The sequence below is a fragment of the Platichthys flesus genome, chromosome 6 (assembly GCF_949316205.1).
Source record: "Platichthys flesus chromosome 6, fPlaFle2.1, whole genome shotgun sequence".
NCBI classification, from domain to species: domain Eukaryota; kingdom Metazoa; phylum Chordata; class Actinopteri; order Pleuronectiformes; family Pleuronectidae; genus Platichthys; species Platichthys flesus.
In genome coordinates this window covers 10,588,804-10,608,173 of record NC_084950.1, presented here as the reverse complement: position 1 = coordinate 10,608,173, position 19,370 = coordinate 10,588,804, and the positions used below count along the sequence as shown (strand labels likewise).

Sequence of the window (19,370 nt, the reverse complement as noted above, 5' to 3'; positions counted from 1 at the left end):
CTTAATCAAGAGCCTGTTTTTATAGAGCATACAAAACTGGTGTTTCACTTCAACCACCATTTAAACTGGCAGTCTAGGGCCATTTACACACAGGAAAATTGCATTTATGTAATTAACTTCATATTGTCTACTAGGAAACATAGTGTGTACTAGTGTGTCTGCTGGGACCAGCTCACCTTGACATTAATGAAATAATACAATGCAATATAATACTATATTAAATGTAAGTAAACTTAGAAATACTAATTTACCGGCTAAGAACACGATATTTCTGTACTGATTTTAAATCCCTGATATAATCTCTATACATCTGTAAAGACCATCACAAACACTCGGAGCCGGACGGGACTCGAACCCGCGCCCTGCTGAGGTCTCGCCCGCAGTGGCAGATGGGCGCTCTGGCCTCGTTCCACTGAATGAAGCGACGAACACGCGGAGGCGAGGAGGACTCATCTCTCGCGAGGAACGGCGCCGTTATCGGAATCTCTACAAACACCACGAGAATTCATCATTCACACGGTAATATAACCCAATCTTACACGGTACGTGTGTCGCGTGGCGGATCGGCAGCGGAGCAGCCGAGCGAGAATAGGATTGAGTCGCTATTTATCCTGAATGTTTAGGATCGTTGCTTTACACCTCCGAGGCCTTTAGGCCCCGGTAGCATGCTAATCACCACGCTAGCTTAGTCCGCAGCTCCAGCTTCAACGTTACAAAGCAAAGCTTGCAAAGTGCACACTCTGCAGCGCTAGCTAGCATTAGCTCGTCGGTTTCCCACCGGCCTGGGCGGCTATGCGGTGCTTATAACGTGACTAGTTGACTGGGATGAGACATTTAACTCACCCCACACCCATGTTCGCGCCAGTTGTTTGTTTTATTTTGTCTTTACACACTTAATATAGCCGATAACCCCCCCTCCCCGCTCAATTAGCTAAGTAGCCGCACCGTTAGCATTGGATTCCAAGGACAGACGCAGTTAGCCTGGCTAGCCCGACTCCTCCAGCACTGTGGGATATTTGTAAAAGTCTCAATTTTAGGTGGAAGCATCGAGGGGGAGCATTGTTGTCCCACAACAGCTGCAACCCTCTGCGCGTCGCTGCTAGCACCGGAGCTAACGCTCGCTGCTGTCACTGTCAGTCCAAATGCACACGACCCTGTTAGTATGAAGTCAGCTGTTGTCATTCATAAAGTGACATTTACTGATAGTTATTATCTATAATCCATGTTCACTGTGTGGTGGATTGAAATTCTGCCAACACACATAAGCATAGAGCCGGAGGGATGAGGCCAGGAGAGGACAGACACATGATGAGTGAGGACAACTGTCTCCTCTGTCTCTTTAACGCCCTGTGACAGTCCCCCTCCTGGTGTTTGGTATCATCTCCATCAACTCAGGAGACGTATCACTGCACACAGACCATCGTTCAGTTTATATTGCACTATTTAAGTTGCTAACTGAAATAAGCACATTAAATAAAAATGTCATATAAATATATTATGTTTTTGTCATTGTATTTCCATAAGGGGACTGACCTGGCATCAGCCAGTATAAGCCGTCAAAAAACTGACCATTTAAAAATAGTTGTAAATTTCTTCTCTCACCGTAAAACTTCTGTCTTAAGAAGCAAATGAATTCAAAAGTAAACTCAAATAATCCACTAGTAGAGTTGAATGCACTGTAGTTGGAGCTATAAAGTGGACTTAGCTGAAGGGATGCATAGACATTAGTTTTTGCTCCTTTTAGTTTAATTTCATTTGCACACAGTACTGATCGCATCATCAAAACAAAATTGATTTACATCAAAACTTTCTCTTATGAAGATGGCCTTATTAAAATTACAACAGTAAAACATTTAAACAAATGGGATAATAGTGGCACACAGAAAAGCACATTTATATTTGCACTGTATGCAGTTCCCGGATATGTTGGGTACAGATAATATAATAACTCTAAACGTTGAGAACATTACATAAAAATTACTCGGGACCAGTAAAGTGATGCATTCAAATTGATGTGTTGGGGTTTAATTGTCCTAAAAGAACTTTCTGAAATATCCCCGAAGCATACAAACAAAAGGGAAATGCAGGTTTATATGTTATTTGAGAAAACTTCATTTGTGTAAGAAGTAAACATTTAAAGTACAAGAGACAGCATTAAACAACAACAGGTGTTTTATTCTACCTTTTTAGTAGCATGTCAGTAAAGACATTTTTTGATGTTCTACTTTTTCTATATTCTATATCAGGTGTGAACAATGTCGGAGCAAGATTTAGAAGACATTGTGCAAATAACAGTGGAGGACTTTAACCAGGAGGACCGAACAGGTAATCTAATCGTTGTGGATGGTGTTGACATGTCTTCACTTCTTGACCAAATATGATTAAGTTTCTGGCAAGTGATGTTCTATTAAACATTTACTCAACAATTGTAACAGTATTTTAAATTCGGTTTGGTCAGATTGAAGAAGGACATAAGAGCCACTGTCTCGACATCCAATAGTGAATTTGAAAACAAAAAATCATAAGTTGTCAGGTTTTGAGTTGAGTTCTGTGTCTCTGTGTGATTCTTGCCAGACTTGCTGGACAATCATGAAAACGATGAAGAAAGGCCTCAGAGGAAAAAGAGGAAATTAAGCACCAGTCAAGAGAACAACAGCAACAACCAAGACTTATCTTTTATTAAGGTACAAACTTTGAATAATCGACATTGTGTAAAGCACAATTTTGTTTTTTTCATATTTTCACATATAATGGAAGAAATGCAAATGTTGTGGATAAATTATACATTTGAGATCTTATTCTCTGTCTTTCAAGAACCTGTTTTTTTCATTCACCACATCAATCAGCCAGCGACTGGAGGGAATCGAGTCCAAGTTACAGGCTCTGGATGCCACGTGCAAAGCCCTTGGACACAAACTGGACAGCATGGTGCCCTGTCCCAAAAGTCCTATCCAGGTTTCTATGGTTGCAGGGTCACCTCAGGGGGCCACTCAAACTTGGAACAAAGTGCGATGGTAAGCTACAAATGTTTGCCCACCAACACTTTTTAAACCACTAGAGTGCAATCCACTGGAGACGAATCAGAATTTAAGTATGTGTCGTTTTCTTACAAAGCTTTTAGTAATCTTTGCAAATCTGTATTATGAGCTCATAGACCAGCAGAGCCACATTGCTTAGGGTTAGTTTAAACAGTAAAGCAGAAGTTCATGGTGCAATTTGTCATTGGCTTTTCAACTCCTTACTCAGTGTTGTTCCACAAACAAATGTGATCGTGAGCAGTGAGCACCCGAAGAGCTCTAGCCAAGAGGACACCCCGCTGGAGAATCTGCTCAGCAAGTGAGTGGCTCACATTTACACTTCTAGTCTAGTTAGATATGTGAAAAAGTTTGACCCACTGATTGTATATTTGCGTTTCTTCTCAGCACTTTGACGAAGCGGCGGCATAACACGATTCTGGTGAAGGTGCCAGGTCCTGATGAGAGTCAGGAGGAGCAGGAGAGTGGTTCAGAGGCCAGTGACACTGTTTCCAATGGCGGCCATTCCAACAACGCGCAAAGTGGCCAAAATGTCACACTGATCACGCTCAATTCAGAAGGTACGAGTCTAAGCTATTGATAAACACACAGTCACTCGCTATCACTTTTGTGTATGAAACAACCCTGGAGGAGGAGTTGATAACTGCCACATATGCATGTGACGTATACCCTTGCTTTCTTTAAGATGGATTATAATAACAATATTTGCTATGTTTCAGACAAGCAACATAGCAAATATACTGCTCTATTTTTTCAGAACTGCATATTGATCTAACCCTTTAATGGTTCTCTTAACGGTGCTTTTCTTCTTGTATTATTCAGTCATGTGTGTACTGTTTTTACAGCAAAAGATAAAGCTAAAAAGTCCAAATCACTGTTATAGACTTTTATGGTGCGGTAGTTTTCCAGGAGCTCCCAAACCACTAGACCATCCCTGCTTTGAGTGATAAGAGACTGAAGCTGTGAAAGTCTGACCATTTTAGATTGAATTCATCAGGTCATCCATCAGAGTCAGCTGGCTAATTGTTTCTTGGAGTCTCGGCTGCTGGCATACGAAACATACCTGGGCCAACAGCAGACAAACAAGTTCGGCCCCCCCAAGCCAATTAAATACTCAAATGAATGAATTACATATCATATCTCCTCCTGGTGGAGAGAATGATTAATGGTTTCTTTAGAGGGCCATCTTTCTACAGTGAGTCAAAATGTGACTCTTCACATGGTCCCTGTATTTAACGCAAAAGCAAACTGTTTTAATGTGCTTGTTCTGTGTCAGACTGTATTGATAAATACTATAATAATGATCATTTTCTGTAGTTTAACATTTGTTTTATTTGCGGTCCTTGATGGTTGGGTTATTTTCAGTGGACTGAGGAAGATCTTGATTTCCTTGAAAGGGAGAACATTATTTTGTTTATTTGTTTGCAGCTTTGGGTTACCATGACAAAATAATAGTAGTCAATATTACCGAGCAGTGTCTCTAATGCTGTGACTTTGTGTGGCGGTCTTAACATTTAACAATTGCAGTGAGAAAACAGCCAAACCACATATTCTGCATTTGAATATCTTTAATAATATGTGTTTGGCCATAATCTATGTAGTTTGCTCTTACTGCCACATGGGTGTGCTGTTGTATTGTAAAGTGCAGATTACAGGATCTCAGTGACTGTACCAGTGTAATTATCTCTGAATCTATACATACCATACAGTGGTTATATTTAGCTTTTCTTCAGTGAAAAAATAGTAGGTGGCATTTACACACTACCCCAGTTCTTCGCCTATGAACCGAATGCAGGTTTGCTGATAGAGCTCTGTAGCTGTAACTGTTCCTCCTCCTGCTCTCTAGATGATTATCCAGAGGGCACCTGGCTGGGTGATGAGAACAACCCAGAGACGCGAGTTCGTTCACCGGTGTCTGCAGCTGATATGCTCCATATCAGCACAAACTGCCGCACAGCAGAGAAAATGGCTCTGACGCTGTTGGACTACCTGTTCCATCGGGAGGTCCAGGCCATGTCAAATCTCTCTGGGCAGGGCAAACATGGCAAGAAGCAGCTGGACCCGCTCATGATCTATGGCATTCGCTGTGAGTCCTGCCATTATAGTATCTGTCCATTGACAAGTGCACACATTTCATGCCAAATGCTTCACTTTGTGAAAACATATTATTATATTGCATGATAAGTTTACAAAAAGTTTCTTGCATGAACCAGCTGCCAGCACTGGCAGATCCTCTCAGAGCTAAATCATTCTTTGTTCACTTTATTGGCAAAAGGACCCACCAATATCTGTCAAGGCGGTGTCTACTGACAGAAATTTATCTCACGATTATTATAAGATTTCCTCATAATTGAAATTGTACTAATAAATATCACTCAGTCGGAGTTTAATGCTTTGTCCCCTTGTAGTGATAAATGAACTCTCCGAGACCTTCCCATATCTCATCCCCCCAGCTCCATAACAAAGCGGCACTGAATTAAACACAGAAATAGACTGCATTGTGTATTCCCAAGGCGGGTTGTAACAACATGCATTCATCATTGCACACATGCATTAATGTGCAACACATTTTATAACATACCAGACTCTAAATGACAAACACATGTCTGTTAGAAAGATCCTAATGGAGTCAGCCTCAATTCACTGAACTCTTTGATTCCTGATTAAGGAGACTCAAAGGTTGTGATGGTAGACAGATGGATATTTGTGAAGTTTCTCTTGTGATAAACATATATTTATAGGGCTCATTGCATTTTAAAGAGAGGCTCTATGCTGTAGCCTATGCAAAATAGTGTATCTCGTGCCCCCCGCAGGGGATATACAAACATTTGTATTCCTGGTTATCAGTATTTCCTTACAGCAGTATGGGTGTGTGTAGATATATTCAAATTAGACCTGACATAGAAGAATTCTGAGGCTGGAGCAGTGCCAGGTGACTTTTGGGTGACTCATTCTGCCTGCTTAAAAAAGGGAAAAGGAATTAAGGAGCACCTGCCCTGCCTGCCTGTACAGGACCCATCAGGTGTGTAAGGGCTGCCATACAATGCCATCCGACTATGCACGAGATATGCATCTGCTCCACATCTATCTAATTTCTACCCTGGGGCTGTTGCTGCGTTGTTAATTTATGTAGAAATGAGCTGTCAAGCGACTCACCCTCTTTAAACACTTCATAACACCAAGGTAGACAGCCACCAAATGCAGCTGCATCCAATCTCCTCTGCATATATCTGCACGGAGGGAGGGATGAGACACACTCAGGCCCGGTTAACAGTACTAGTTTAAAGGGTGTGGACTGTGGAAAAGAGGACAATGTTTTCTTCAGTTTTTACACATATAGTTTTTATGATCTCCAGTTTAAGAATATATCCATTCTATAGCCCAGCTGATACTGACACTAGTGGGTAAAACATTTCTGAAACTGATAATCAACATTATTCATGTATAGATTAAATGAGCCGATAACCAAGCAGGAATCTAAATCTGAAGAAAAAAGAACACGTTTTAATGACCTTTGACCTTTCCATGAACCCACAGGTCACTTGTTCCACAAATTTGGCATCACTGAGTCAGACTGGTACCGCATCAAGCAAAGCATCGACTCAAAGTGTCGCACAGCCTGGAGACGCAAGCAGCGCGGCCAGAGTCTAGCGGTCAAGAGCTTCTCCAAACGCACACCTCGCGGTTCAGTCACAGGTAAAGTACAGACTCTTCACAGCGAGCTGTAAAGCAGGTATTCCTCTGTTTTGCTGAGAAGAAGATTTCATTTATTTAGAAATACTCTGTTAGACCTCCCTAGATTGGTATTCTGTATCCCACAAACATGGAACGTGCTTACTGCGATGTGGTGGTGTTTGTGTGCAGATAATTTGTTGTGAACAAAATAACCTCAAGAAAAATACATAATTGCAACTTCATGTTTACATCCTGTGTGACACTGAACAGTGATGACTTGAGTTGTTTATTTGTGCCTTTGAGTAATTAAAATGTCCACTAAGGACAACTTATTTACTTCAAACTAGTGTGTATGATTTAAGATTATGACTGTCATCAAAGAAAGAAAGAAAGGACAACAACAGAATGAGAGAGAAAGAGAGAGACATTTTGAACTCATAATGACTTATGTGAAGATTGTTTTTAAAGTAACTTTCCATAACAATTTTTACATTTGGTCCAGGACAATATTTACCCTAACATCTTTATCACAAACATATTTAAAAAACAGCATGAAGAAGGAAATATGGCTGCAGAGAAAGTGAAATAGAATATCTGAATCATCCCATTTCTTCAGATCTGAAATAAGTAAATATTACAAGCAACACAAAGAGTCATGCATTATGTCCTCACCTGGTAATGGTATATATGACTGGTGTGATTTCCAACTTGTTAAAAAGCAGTCTGAATCTTTGAATTTAAGAAGTCTTTGGACCTTTCTGACACGTTCCTTGTGAAATGCTGTGGGAGTGAGCACATTAACATTTATCTCTGTGGTCTGAGGAAACCACAGATAACGTTGCTACGTTTCTCTGGTTGTTTTTAAAATCAAGGAAGGTGCACAGCACTGGGATCTCAGAAAGAGAGACATCTGCTTTCCTTTTCCTTTGCTTACAGGCCAGTGACGCCACCACTGGTTTTCAGTTTCTATTGGTTTTAGTGGAGCAGTGTGTGACATCAGTTGGCTTACAGTGTTGAAACGTATTATCTTTGTGCCGTCATCAAATGAATTTCAGATTCTTGTCAACCTTGATCTGTGAAGTAAACCAGTGTTCAACAAATCAGAAAAGAAATGGATGCAAGTGTTTATTTTCTGCAAACCTGGAGGACGTCTTTACTCAAGTCGTATCGGCTTCTCAACTGTACCTGCCAAAGCTGTATTATGATTCTCACAAAAGTTTTCTTCAGATTGCACCCAGTAACGTTTAAATGGTTAGTTCAGAGGAGAAAATAGTAGTAAATTAGTGAAGGTCGTACTAGTATAACAAATTTATCTTAATTTTTAAGCCTTAAAGACATGATTTCCTAGCTAAATTAAAGCCATAGACTGCACGTTTTTTAAATCACTCAATTTCACAGAGAGGAACATAAGTCTGTCTATCCTGCCAACTAGATCCTCACTGAAAATGCCCAGAGAAAAGTCCTGAAAAATTATCTCTAGAAGAGAGTGGGAACTCTTGACAGTGTGTATTTCTGCAGATGGTTGTAATCTGCACACAATGCTTGCTGTCCCTCCCTCCCTGTGAGCCATCAACTCTCACCTCTGACCAGGGAAAAGTTAGACTGCAGGGGAAACCCAAATATCCTGTGAACACACACTAGTTAGATCCTGCCTTCTCGGGGCCACACACCCCGGCGTGTACAACACAAATATGAGTTCAGATGGTGCATGCACAAACAGGCAAAGACACACTCTACATAACCATTCATTCCTTTATCAGATTACATTTTAAGTGGCCAGAAAGAAGCGATTATTCTGCTTTGAAGAGCATTATTTACCAGTGAACCGGCCAGTAGGGCTCTGGCCAAAACAAAAGTCTCTACAAGCCACCTGCGTCCTGCGTCTGCATCTGGCAAACAAAAGGAGTAAGGATTATTTCCATAAAACAGTGCATAGCTGTAATAATGAAAGATGGGAGACAGCCCTACTTTTCAAAGAAACATAACTCAAAACAGAAGGAGTGAGTTGTATGTGATATGAACTGTATGGTATATATAATTTAAAGCCAAATCTCAGCAATGATAACCGTTGCATGGTCTGTTACAAGAAATTATCTCAAATCCCATCAGTCCTCACTTTTCCCAAATGGTCTTTTTATTGCCGCCCTTTTTGAAGTCAGAGCAGAGGTTGTAATTTAACGGCCTGTGGTGTAAATGCCACTGTCGCTGAGTGCTATGCCATCGCTGACTGATGACATGATGTCTGGATGTCCCCGGCGTGCTGCGGAGGTGATGTGACGAATCCATGCAGGAGTTTTCAGACCACTTGTCTGATAGCGAGTGTTTAGACTGAGAACTGTAGTTTGTGCTTGACAGCTAGACCGTGAGTGTTTTTGGATGCTTAGCTGAGGAGTTCTTGTTGTGTGTTTAGGCGTTGGATGAAGTATAAACACATTGTCATCCAGCAGATGGCCTAGTAATCAGCCAGTTTTTTTTTTGATATGAGGTTACCGAGTCCTCGTGCGTGATCATGCGTGGGTGTGTGTGGGATTGTGTGTCTGCCTGCGTCTGCGTCTTCAGAGACCTCATTCTCGTTATGATGTATGCTGCAATCACTTGCACAATATTCCTGACCTACTTCCACTGTACACTTAACCGCATTAGTGACAACTCTTCTTGTCCTCCTAACCAGAGGGAGGCATCGCAGAAGAAACCCAGATCGACGCTGCCACCCAGCAAACCTTGCACTACACACTGGCCAATCAGCAGGTCCAGTTCCACCGTATTGGCGAGGATGGACAAGTTCAAGTGGTGAGTATCAGACATTTCATCCCTTATTTTTCCTCTGAATCCATAAGCAAATATTCTTTGTACAAGTAAACACAACAAATAGATACAGATGTCCATGTCTCTTTCTGTGGCGGCTGTCATCTAAGTGATCCGTTGAGCAGGATACGCAGTGTTTGGGGAGAGATCATGCCTCCCACCACATTCTGTATTGTTTATGTGACACACTCTGCAGTTATGTAGTACAGTTTAGGTCAACGAAGGAGTGGTCAAAGGTCACAAGCCCACAACTGCATCATATGTGGGCTGACGAAGAGGATGGGATTAGACCCAGAATATCTCATCGTGAGGAACAAGAGTGGAACTGACAACTTAACCTCTATGACCTGCAGTAGATCTTAAGATATCGAGCACTGTGTGTGTGAAATTGATGAAATGTATTCAGAATTATTCATTACTGTATCACTCATTAGTGGAATGAGAGCAACTTGTCTCTTTGTCGTGTGTCCCATCTCTTCGTGATAAAAACGGAGGGCGTGGGAAGTTTGTTATTTGGGTTTTTTCCACGAGGAAAGTGAATTAGATCATCTTGTCCTTGAGTTACAAGTGCCTGTGTCTAACCAAACAAAAGTAGCCCTGATTATAACAGCCTTGTTCTACTTTGAGAACATTAGAGGAGCAATTTCTGCTCTGCACCTGGACTCAATGGTGCATACACTATGAAATGTGAACTCCACATAATTTACAGTGTTGAGTATTTCTGTTGTTAGTAGGTTGCTGCATGATGCATGTTTTTGGAGGCAGTGATGATAAGTGTCTCATCTGATAAAGGAAGGAGCAGGCGTAAAAGATAGAGGGCGGACAGATGGGGAGAAAAGTAAGGCAGAATGTGGACTAGAGGGAGCTCAGTGTGCAGTAACTACAGATAAAGTGCACATGAGGATGACATTTATAAGAGTTGTTAATACAGCCGAGGAAATCAAGCAAACATACCTGGAGTGACTCACCACTGCAAACATAATTATATAATTGTATAATCTTTTTGATGGATGAAAACGGTATTTATCATAAAGGAAACAAACGCCATTACATAGTCATTCATTGATCATGTTTTTGTTATTGTTCCAGCTCTTTTTTGTCTCTCATGCTCCATCCGTCTCTTTCAGATTCCACAGGGTCAGCTGCACATTGCTCAGGTGCCACAAGGGGAGGAGGTGCAGATCACACAGGACAGTGAGGTAAGATGTGTGTCTGTGTTTGTGTGAGAGGGAGAAAGAGAAAAAGAGAAACAACAAACCACTCCTTGTCTTCAGTCATTCTTCATGTTGTATAACGTTTCTCAGCCACTCAGGGGAATTTGTCTCCAGACAAAATATAACAGTGAACTCATGTTTGAGGTAGAAGTGGTTTGCTCTGAAGAAAATTTGGGCTGTGATTATATTTGGCTATAAATCGTGGGTTTGAATTTCACCAACATGAAATCTTAACCTTTTTCATATTCATTATTTAATTTCTCAATAAAACTGGCATTTATGACAATAAATTAGAGCTTTATTAGATTTATTTACATAAAAAATACATGGATCAAGTTCATAATGTTATTTGATTTTTATGCAGTGATATGATGTCCCCAATATCTGAGCTTATATATTTGATAAATATGCATTAGCAAGGATATATCACAGTGTTTATTAAGACTCAACACACCTACTTGAAATAGGTCGACGCTCTAATGAAACCACCTCAACAGAAATAAGGGCATGGGCATGATGTGATGATGTTTTCGATCACCATTGCTAACCTTTCTCTTTTGGCAAGATACTTTTGTATATCTTTCTTGTTGGCAAGCTGTGGAAGTCAAGAGCACTTGTAAACTGGAAACTATTGGCACAGCCTCTATTCCTACACCAACACTGTGGCGATGTCACACATCGTCATAACTAGTATTAAATACAGCTCTCACTAAACACAGTTTTCAATTTACCACTTTACCATTTATACCGTTATGTTCTGTGTAATAGCTATTGCCTTTTCCCAATCACTGGACATATTGTAATTGCACAACTCACATGCTGTAGACTGTAAACTAGTCAACCTTTAAAAAGAGTCACACGGATCAAAGTTATTTTTCTAATCTGTCAAATAAATTACGTTAAATTCACTGAAATATTTATGTGCCCTTTGAGCCTTGTATATATCCGTGTGCCAATATTGGTCCCAGTGAATGCACCCGAGCCATACCTAACAACATTAAAGTCATCAGCAGATGTTTGTTGTAGAGCTTCTTAATGTTTATGTATCCGTCTGCTTACGCATGAGGTTATAACTTTTGTTTATATGTAATGCCCAGATGTCTCGTGTCCCCTCAGCAGACATCTCTGCCTGCACACTCAGTCTTGTTCTGCCAGTTGAAATCAGAATCGAATTCCAAACCAAACCAACTGCTGAAGAGGAATTTCCATGTCAGCATTATTGTTAACGATTTAGAGGATGTGGGAGAGAGGTTTATTTCAAGGCGCCAGCCTGTGTACAGAAAACGTACACACGTACACACATACACACACACATAATCACATGTATCACATGATAGATGCCACACATGCATGACAACTTGAATATTATACAGATGCAAGCGATACCTTTACCAAGTGTTTTTCTCATTTCCTCTTCAGTTGTGCTAAAAGTTGCTCAGAGGGACAAATGCACAATTGAGTGAGAGAGCGAGTGAATTGGAGGCAGAAAATCCCTTAAGCTTTTCCTGCTCTTTGTGGCTGAGTCCAGATATTTTTTTCTCCTCTCTCCTTCCCATTGCATGATATTGTTTGTTTTTTGGAGTTCAAAGCTTAGCAACCAAATCCCACTTCTCCAACTGCCACTCGCAGAAGATGTTTTCATTAGGAACGGGCCTCTTTCATCACAGACATGGGTTTTAGGGTGCTTGAAAAGGAAATGAGCTGTTAGAGAGATTACACCGCTCTTGGGCCATATGGCAACACAGTCAGTGCTTTGTATATAAATGAAATTACAATTAGCAAGAAAACAGCTGAGATATGGGGTCGACTGAGCATGGCTTTGAGGATATCCTCATCTGACCATGTAAATGTCACTGCACATGTTCAGAGTTCTTTATGATGGTCATTGCATCTTAACGAGACTGTGATGGGCTCGTGTCTGTGCAAATGTCCGTCCGTTTCTGTTTAGCTAGAAGTCTCTGTGCAGCCAGAAATGACAAAACAGATGTATATACAAGGACACTGCATCCACTTCTCTTCCTTATGTCATAATGTGTGAGCACACTTCTGCCAAACCCTGCATACCCCTGTCGAAACAGTTCAACAACCTCTCAGACCATGTCTTGCAGCACACTGTGCACATTGTGAGGGAGGGGCACACTTTAGATCTAATGCATGGCTTCATTCCCTTTTTGACAGTTTTACCATTGATATTTATATGCCAAATAATTGTGTGTATCAGCAGTATGAAGTCATGACTTGTTATTTCTCTGTTGTAGGGAAACCTCCAGATCCACCAGGTACATGTTGGACAGGATGGACAGGTAAGAACACATTTCTAGTAAACGCAATAAAAGTTTTTGTACTCATATTGGCATCTTTCCATACTTTTCTGCAAATCCATTGCTAACACAGACTGGATGACAGAATTTGTGTATATGTCTGGTTTTGGTGTTAGAGAAAGGACTTTGGTCAGCCTAATGCATTCCTCCTCATATCTTCCACTAGTGATTCATGTTTCCCGTTGTCGTAAACCCTCTGGGATGTATGAGCAGTCTCTTTGTTCCTCTGATTCCGCAGACATGAAGAAACAAAGACAGGCATCTATATTATCTCATAATGCCACCAAGTACCTCACTAGTCCAATCATCAGTCATAAAGCATTCCCCCCAATCCAAATCACAACCACATATTAATGTTTCAGTACTGGGATTTCAATCATCTGGCTTGAGGTGTCACTGTAGCTTTGGCTCTCTTCGTTCATTTCAGCAGTGGTTTCTGAAAGGATTTATTTGCACAACAGTTCAAACTATGCCAGTGTTTGTTTTTTCATGCGACTGCGTCTGACAGATGCTGAATGTTTCTGCCATTCAGGGTAGGGAAGCTTGCCGACTTCTTGTATGGTCACGTCACCGTCATATCCTCTGTTATACTGGCTCACTGTGAGGGGGGAGGTGACCCCTGAGTGTGAGCACGGAATATTTTTATGTAAAATGACTGTTTAGTGAAGACAAAATCATGTAAGTAATCTAATAATTGGGTATTTGACTGGAGATATTTTCTTTTTGACCTCAGGATTCACTGATCATCTAAATTTCACTCATGGATCTGTAAAATCTTTTCCCCAAATGCATCCGTCAGTTATCATCTCAAAGAATTACTCTGTAATACTAATATGTAGCTGCCAGGAAGTCTGAAGTCTAATAGTTATGGGGTTTTCAGTTTTCTAAAGTCAGAGGGTATAAAGTCAAAATAAAGAGACAGATGTTATGATAATATGGTCAGTTGGACTCGTACCAGTTGGCCTAAACTAATCACTTTTAATCAGCCCTGACTTCCTGTTTCCCAAAACCATGAACCCACTATTGCACTGCACTAATGCGAAGCTTACTGTCAAGCTGAATTCCATAATGTTGTTCCTGCAAAGACGATTTAGTATTCAGTTTCAATGAAGTGTTATTAATATGTACAAGAGACAGATGCATCCAAACACATGTCATGAGTATTTCTCAGTGGCAGATTACTTATGTTATTTGCTGTATTTGTGTTTCACCACACTCCATCAGGCACTTGTATATAATAATGATATACCAGATAGAAACATTCATGGCCTCAGCCCTCGCAGCACATACACAAACCTGTGTATTGAGTCCTTCCAGCGCAATATGTGTCTCAAACTTAGGCTTTAGTCAGGGAAGTCCTTAAACTCTGACTATTAGGAGTCAAACAGAGGTCAATCATATTTTGAGCCTAAAAAAATTTTGTTCACAATATATCCACAATTTGCAGTTGCATGTAATTTTTACAGGTTCCAAACTCATTTAAGAAATAGTGCCAGAAACTTTATTTTGTTTTATATACATTTTATATGTAAATACAAAAGGTGATAATAAACTGACAGCTGTGAAATTGTTGGTGACCATCATTGTACAAGCTCAGAATATGGCACTCATCACACATCTGCTGATTAAACTAATTGTCATTAGTGTGTCATGTGATGTGTCATTGTTACGACAAAGGCTTCTATATAGCAGCCTATGAGAGTGTTTTTGTCCTTTGCTGTTGAGGTCGTTGCTAAAGATTATTATTGTTTGCTTAATCAATTTCATTTGTTAGGACAATATATTTGGCTTAACCCTCCCAAAAGTACCTAAACCTCATTACAAACATTTGCATTAAGCTTTCAAACAACGGTGGTACGTTAATCATCTCACTCAAGGTTTTTCCACTTAGACACTGTTCTATCAAACAACAGCACTATGATAAATCCCCTCATGTATTCAGGTTGTAATATGTTGCACCTGGTGCCATGTAAACCACACGTTCCTGGTACATTACCTTTTAACATCAATGGTGTAATTCTGTTGTTTATCTTATGATCATCCCAACAGAAGATAAAATTGGCGCTATGTTAACCTTCCGGAGCTGTAAAATCCTCCCTGTCAGTGTTCGGCACCGGTTTGCAGTGTTTTAGCCTCTGATAACATTCCAGACTCATGGAAACATTTTTTTTTTAATCAGCCATACTGGATCCCATTTCATCATCTCACCAGCGGCTTAAACCGGATGCCTCCACCAATGCAGGCCAGTGGGTTTTGAAGACCACATTTATACATACTTCCAAGTTTTGTAGTAAAAATAGTCAAAAATAGAGTCTGTAGCTTTAGATTCAGACTTTGACTTGTATTTGCCACTTTGTTGGCTCACTCATCCGCCCTCCTCATAATTCAGACATTTCTGGCACAAACTGAGGTGGGAATAAGACGGAGGAGATTTTTCCAGTGATATTATGCCAGTGAAGAGACTGAAGATGCTTAAAAATGTAATTTAAGTAGCAACCGATTTTGTTTTTGAGTCAAGTTTTGCCGAACTTTGTTCCACTGCACTAAGTCGTAAAGTGTTGAAAATAACATTGCTTTGTAGGGAATTACTGGACCCCTAAAACGACATTTGAAAATGGAGGCAATCATTCTATGCACCGTCATATGTCAAAGTGTGGGGTGCAGCAGGATTTACGAGCCACCCACCAACTGCAACCATCTGCTTTCGGCTGCTCTTTTCTTAATTTTATTGTCCGATTTAAGATCCCAATCATCCAATTCACTGATAGGTTCAAGGCGCGATTGGTTATCTGTGTGCACGCTCACATGTGATGTGTGAATGGATGTGCTTTATGTGGGGGTTTTCTTTTGTTGTTTATATTGTTTTATTGGCTGGTTGGCTCCGTGTGTGTTTTAGGGTGACTGAGGTACACATCCTCGTGCTGCTTCTTCTCCCTCTCACACACTCATGCACACACATGTGTGCCCGTGTCCTCAAATGACCCACTTGTCAATCCTGACAGCAGCATTCCTCCGTCTCTCTCTTGGATCTTAGAACAAGTTTTGACCAAGTTTGGTTTAGATTTTACACAACAACAGACATCTTCAGTTAACAGAGTACACAAAGAGTTTCAGCTTTGTCTGATTAGGCTGTTCTATGGCATATATGTTATACCATAAACAACATACATAACAACATGCACTATTTGAAACTGCAGTGAGGAATCCTTATAGTTATTTCTTACTTGCAAATAGACACTAAAGCGTTGCAGGATGCAAGAACTGAAAACAGCACAAAAGCCTCAATTCCCTTGGCAGTGTCTGGGAGCTTAGTCCAATAAAAGCTGTTTTATTTTTCCTTTCTTTGCGCTCATACTTTGATTAAGTCTGTAAAATGATACAAGTGCGCTGCCAAAACTAACATGCAGTGACTTATTTTTTAACTCTGGTGTTGCGGGTCGAGCCTTTCACACACACAGACACAGTTGTACACATTATTCTTACATTCTCAATGAGCAGAGGTCATGGGGATCCCAGGTCAGCTCTTAAATCTGCTGAATCCCAGAAAGAACATGGACACTGAAGAGCAACAGGACCCAAACAAGTAAGACATCAGTGATAGCGTTTCATTGAATGAGATAAATTTCTCAGACCAGATATGGTTGCATACAAATGACATATTGCATATTTATCTTGATTGGTGTAGTGTATCTTGGACCTCAATTTGTGAAGGACCTCAGACAAAGACAATACAGATCACTTTTAAATCTGATGTGTGCTTATATGCATGTCTTAATTTGTGTGTTTACACAGAGGCCTAGATCAAATAGGCTTCGATGATGTCAATGTTTTTGTAATCTGGCAATATATTGCTGAGGCTATGTTAGTGTAAGCCTAGCCCACGCAATTCATCACAAAAGGACTCTCTCTCTCCCCTTGCTTTTCTCTGGGGCAGTTATCTTCTCATCCCTATCTGACACTTACTGCTTTTCGTCTTCCCTGACTACACCTGTCTTTTAAAGGCCACCTGCTGCCTCCAATCACTCCAGGTCACATTAGACTGTCAGATGTTTACACTCTCTGGTTGAACCTTGGCTGTGTTCAGATCCGCTACACGAATAAAGAAAAGTTGTGGCACTCTCAGGCTGTAAGGTTTAACAGCTTCACGCAGATGTTTTTGCACTCTTGTTTTTCCCCTTTTAGTTGTTGCACATGTTTAACTTGTTTGTCTGGAACATCCTTATTTTTTTACTTTGTGTAACATTTGTCACATTTAAGTTATTATCAGATGCAAATCCTGAGGTGGTCTGGTACTATCACATCCCAGCTTTGTGTGAGACTGTCATGTCGGATATGTCACAAGAAGCAACATACTGGACACAGATTGTCAGTATGGAGATATTCTGGAGGCGGTTTAGTGATTCCCTCTGCTCTTTTCCCCTCCACTGAGGATAGCCATGGGTAATATAACTTTTAATTACTTATCTTTTTGTTTGTTTGTTTCAAATAAATCACATATTGTGAGACTCCTTTTCAAAACTGTTGTTTAATTGTCAACAGACTTCACTGTCTACCCCTAGCTGGTTTTCACCAGTCTAGTCTGGCTAGTTGTTTCTGTTTATGAGGCGGGGTCCAGCTTTACTGAGATAATAAATTGAGGTGTCTTTGTTGTTGAGGAGACAGGGAGCTTTAAAATATTGAGAGGGCTGCAAACTGACCCCTCTTTCTGTCATCTGTCGCCCCATCATCCCCTTTGATGCCACAGGAGATTTACTGCATGTAGTGAGCACAGCGGTGTAGGGCCAGAATGACGCATTTTGTATGATCGATTACGTTGTTTACATAAACATGTTGATTTATGTTAAATGCATTATTACCCACACTTGTGTGTTTATATTGTTGACATGAATCTATAGCAGGGGAACATTATAATATTCCGTGTGAAGGAGTCGGTGGCAGCTTGTGGCAAATGTGTGTATTGCAAATATCTGAAGGTCCCTCAGCCTCCTCTCCCATGCAAACGGAGATCATGAGGTGACATCAGGTAATGGAGAAATGTGAAATGCCCTGTTTATAGCTCATGTTTGGTTAGTCCATTCTGGGCTGCTGTGAAAAACGGTTGGGCAATATGGTCGACCTTGGGTCAGAGGATCCACTTCCATTGTAGATGTAAAGGACTTATTCTTGAACAACAAAAACATGATTCTTTATTTCAATTGATAATAATATTAGTAAAAAAAATATTATTAACAGATTTCATGTTAACCTAAATCACAGATTTTCAATTAGTATCTTTTTTTCCTCAGGAAGAGGCAAAGCAAAAAATAATTGATAGATTAATTGAAATAAATAATCATTAGACCAATCAACTAAACCAAAAATGTATTGATAGACGAATCAATTAAAACAAATAGTTAGTTGTTGCAGCCTTAGAACAGTGTGCTACACACATGTAACTATTTACTTTATGTTATTTTGTCTAACCCCTCCTGTGCCCATTGAATTTGTGTATTTTCTGGTGGCAGATGTTTGTGTATCCACTTTTGTTCTGCTCTGTGCCCTGATCGGAGAACACATGTGTCAGCAGAAATTCTGAGCAAAGTTCTGTGGTGGTGGCCTATAAAAACCTTGTCATGCAGACAGAGGAGAAGGAAAACCCATGAAACTATTAAATAACTACTTTACAGCCCTCGCTGTCTGTCGTAGCCTCTTATCTAGTGCCCTTCTCCCACTGGGCTGTGATCTTACCCTGCCCTGATTCAGACCAAATGGAGGATTGGAAGATGAAAGGAGTGACTGATGAGGTGGAGAAGGAGGGGAGAAAGAAAAAAACATGGTGAGAGGAATGCCAAAAAGGGAGACCGTCTGGAATAGATGTTTTGCCCCATTCATGATTGGAAACCGACACCAGTCCAGCCATAAATCGAACAAAAACCGACTCCGCTAAACAAACGCACGACACCAGGTGCCACATAAAAACATACAAGAGAGTTGATGTGGTAAATACGGGAATACAACTTACAGAGGAGCTGCCAATCCACTGTTTCAAAAGATGGTTTTAAATCAATCTTGTGTCAGTCACATAGGTCTATAAACCATATTTACACATACTGCCATCAACTGATGATGGACCCAAATGCTGCCCATCAGGGGGCTTAAGACGGGATCATCACGAGTATGAACAAGTTCCCTCAACTCACTCCCTCCCTGGCTGAATTGCTGTCATCCCTTCCTCTCTGCACATGTTACGGTGCATCTGGTGGATCCTCCCTCCCAAGCGGCATTGCTAATGTTCAATGTGGGAACTGGGTCACGGAGCAGAGTCCAGCTCGGCTCTGGTC

General features: G+C 40.6%; 1 protein-coding gene across 3 annotated transcripts in view; it reads left to right on the top strand.

Annotated features, from left to right (window-relative positions):
- The first annotated feature begins 365 nt into the window (after window positions 1-365).
- The window catches only part of banp (BTG3 associated nuclear protein), a 31,424-nt gene continuing 12,419 nt past the window's right edge, over window positions 366-19,370 (top strand). The window contains exons 1-11 of one of the 3 annotated variants that reach the window (XM_062390369.1): window positions 366-519; window positions 2,247-2,325; window positions 2,575-2,684; window positions 2,815-3,014; window positions 3,247-3,336; window positions 3,423-3,595; window positions 4,882-5,121; window positions 6,573-6,731; window positions 9,382-9,500; window positions 10,643-10,714; window positions 12,988-13,032. In XM_062390369.1, the coding sequence (XP_062246353.1) occupies window positions 2,256-2,325; window positions 2,575-2,684; window positions 2,815-3,014; window positions 3,247-3,336; window positions 3,423-3,595; window positions 4,882-5,121; window positions 6,573-6,731; window positions 9,382-9,500; window positions 10,643-10,714; window positions 12,988-13,032 (1,278 nt within the window). In that variant the 5' untranslated portion in view covers window positions 366-519; window positions 2,247-2,255. The other 2 variants (XM_062390370.1, XM_062390371.1) reach the window with 2 other exon arrangements.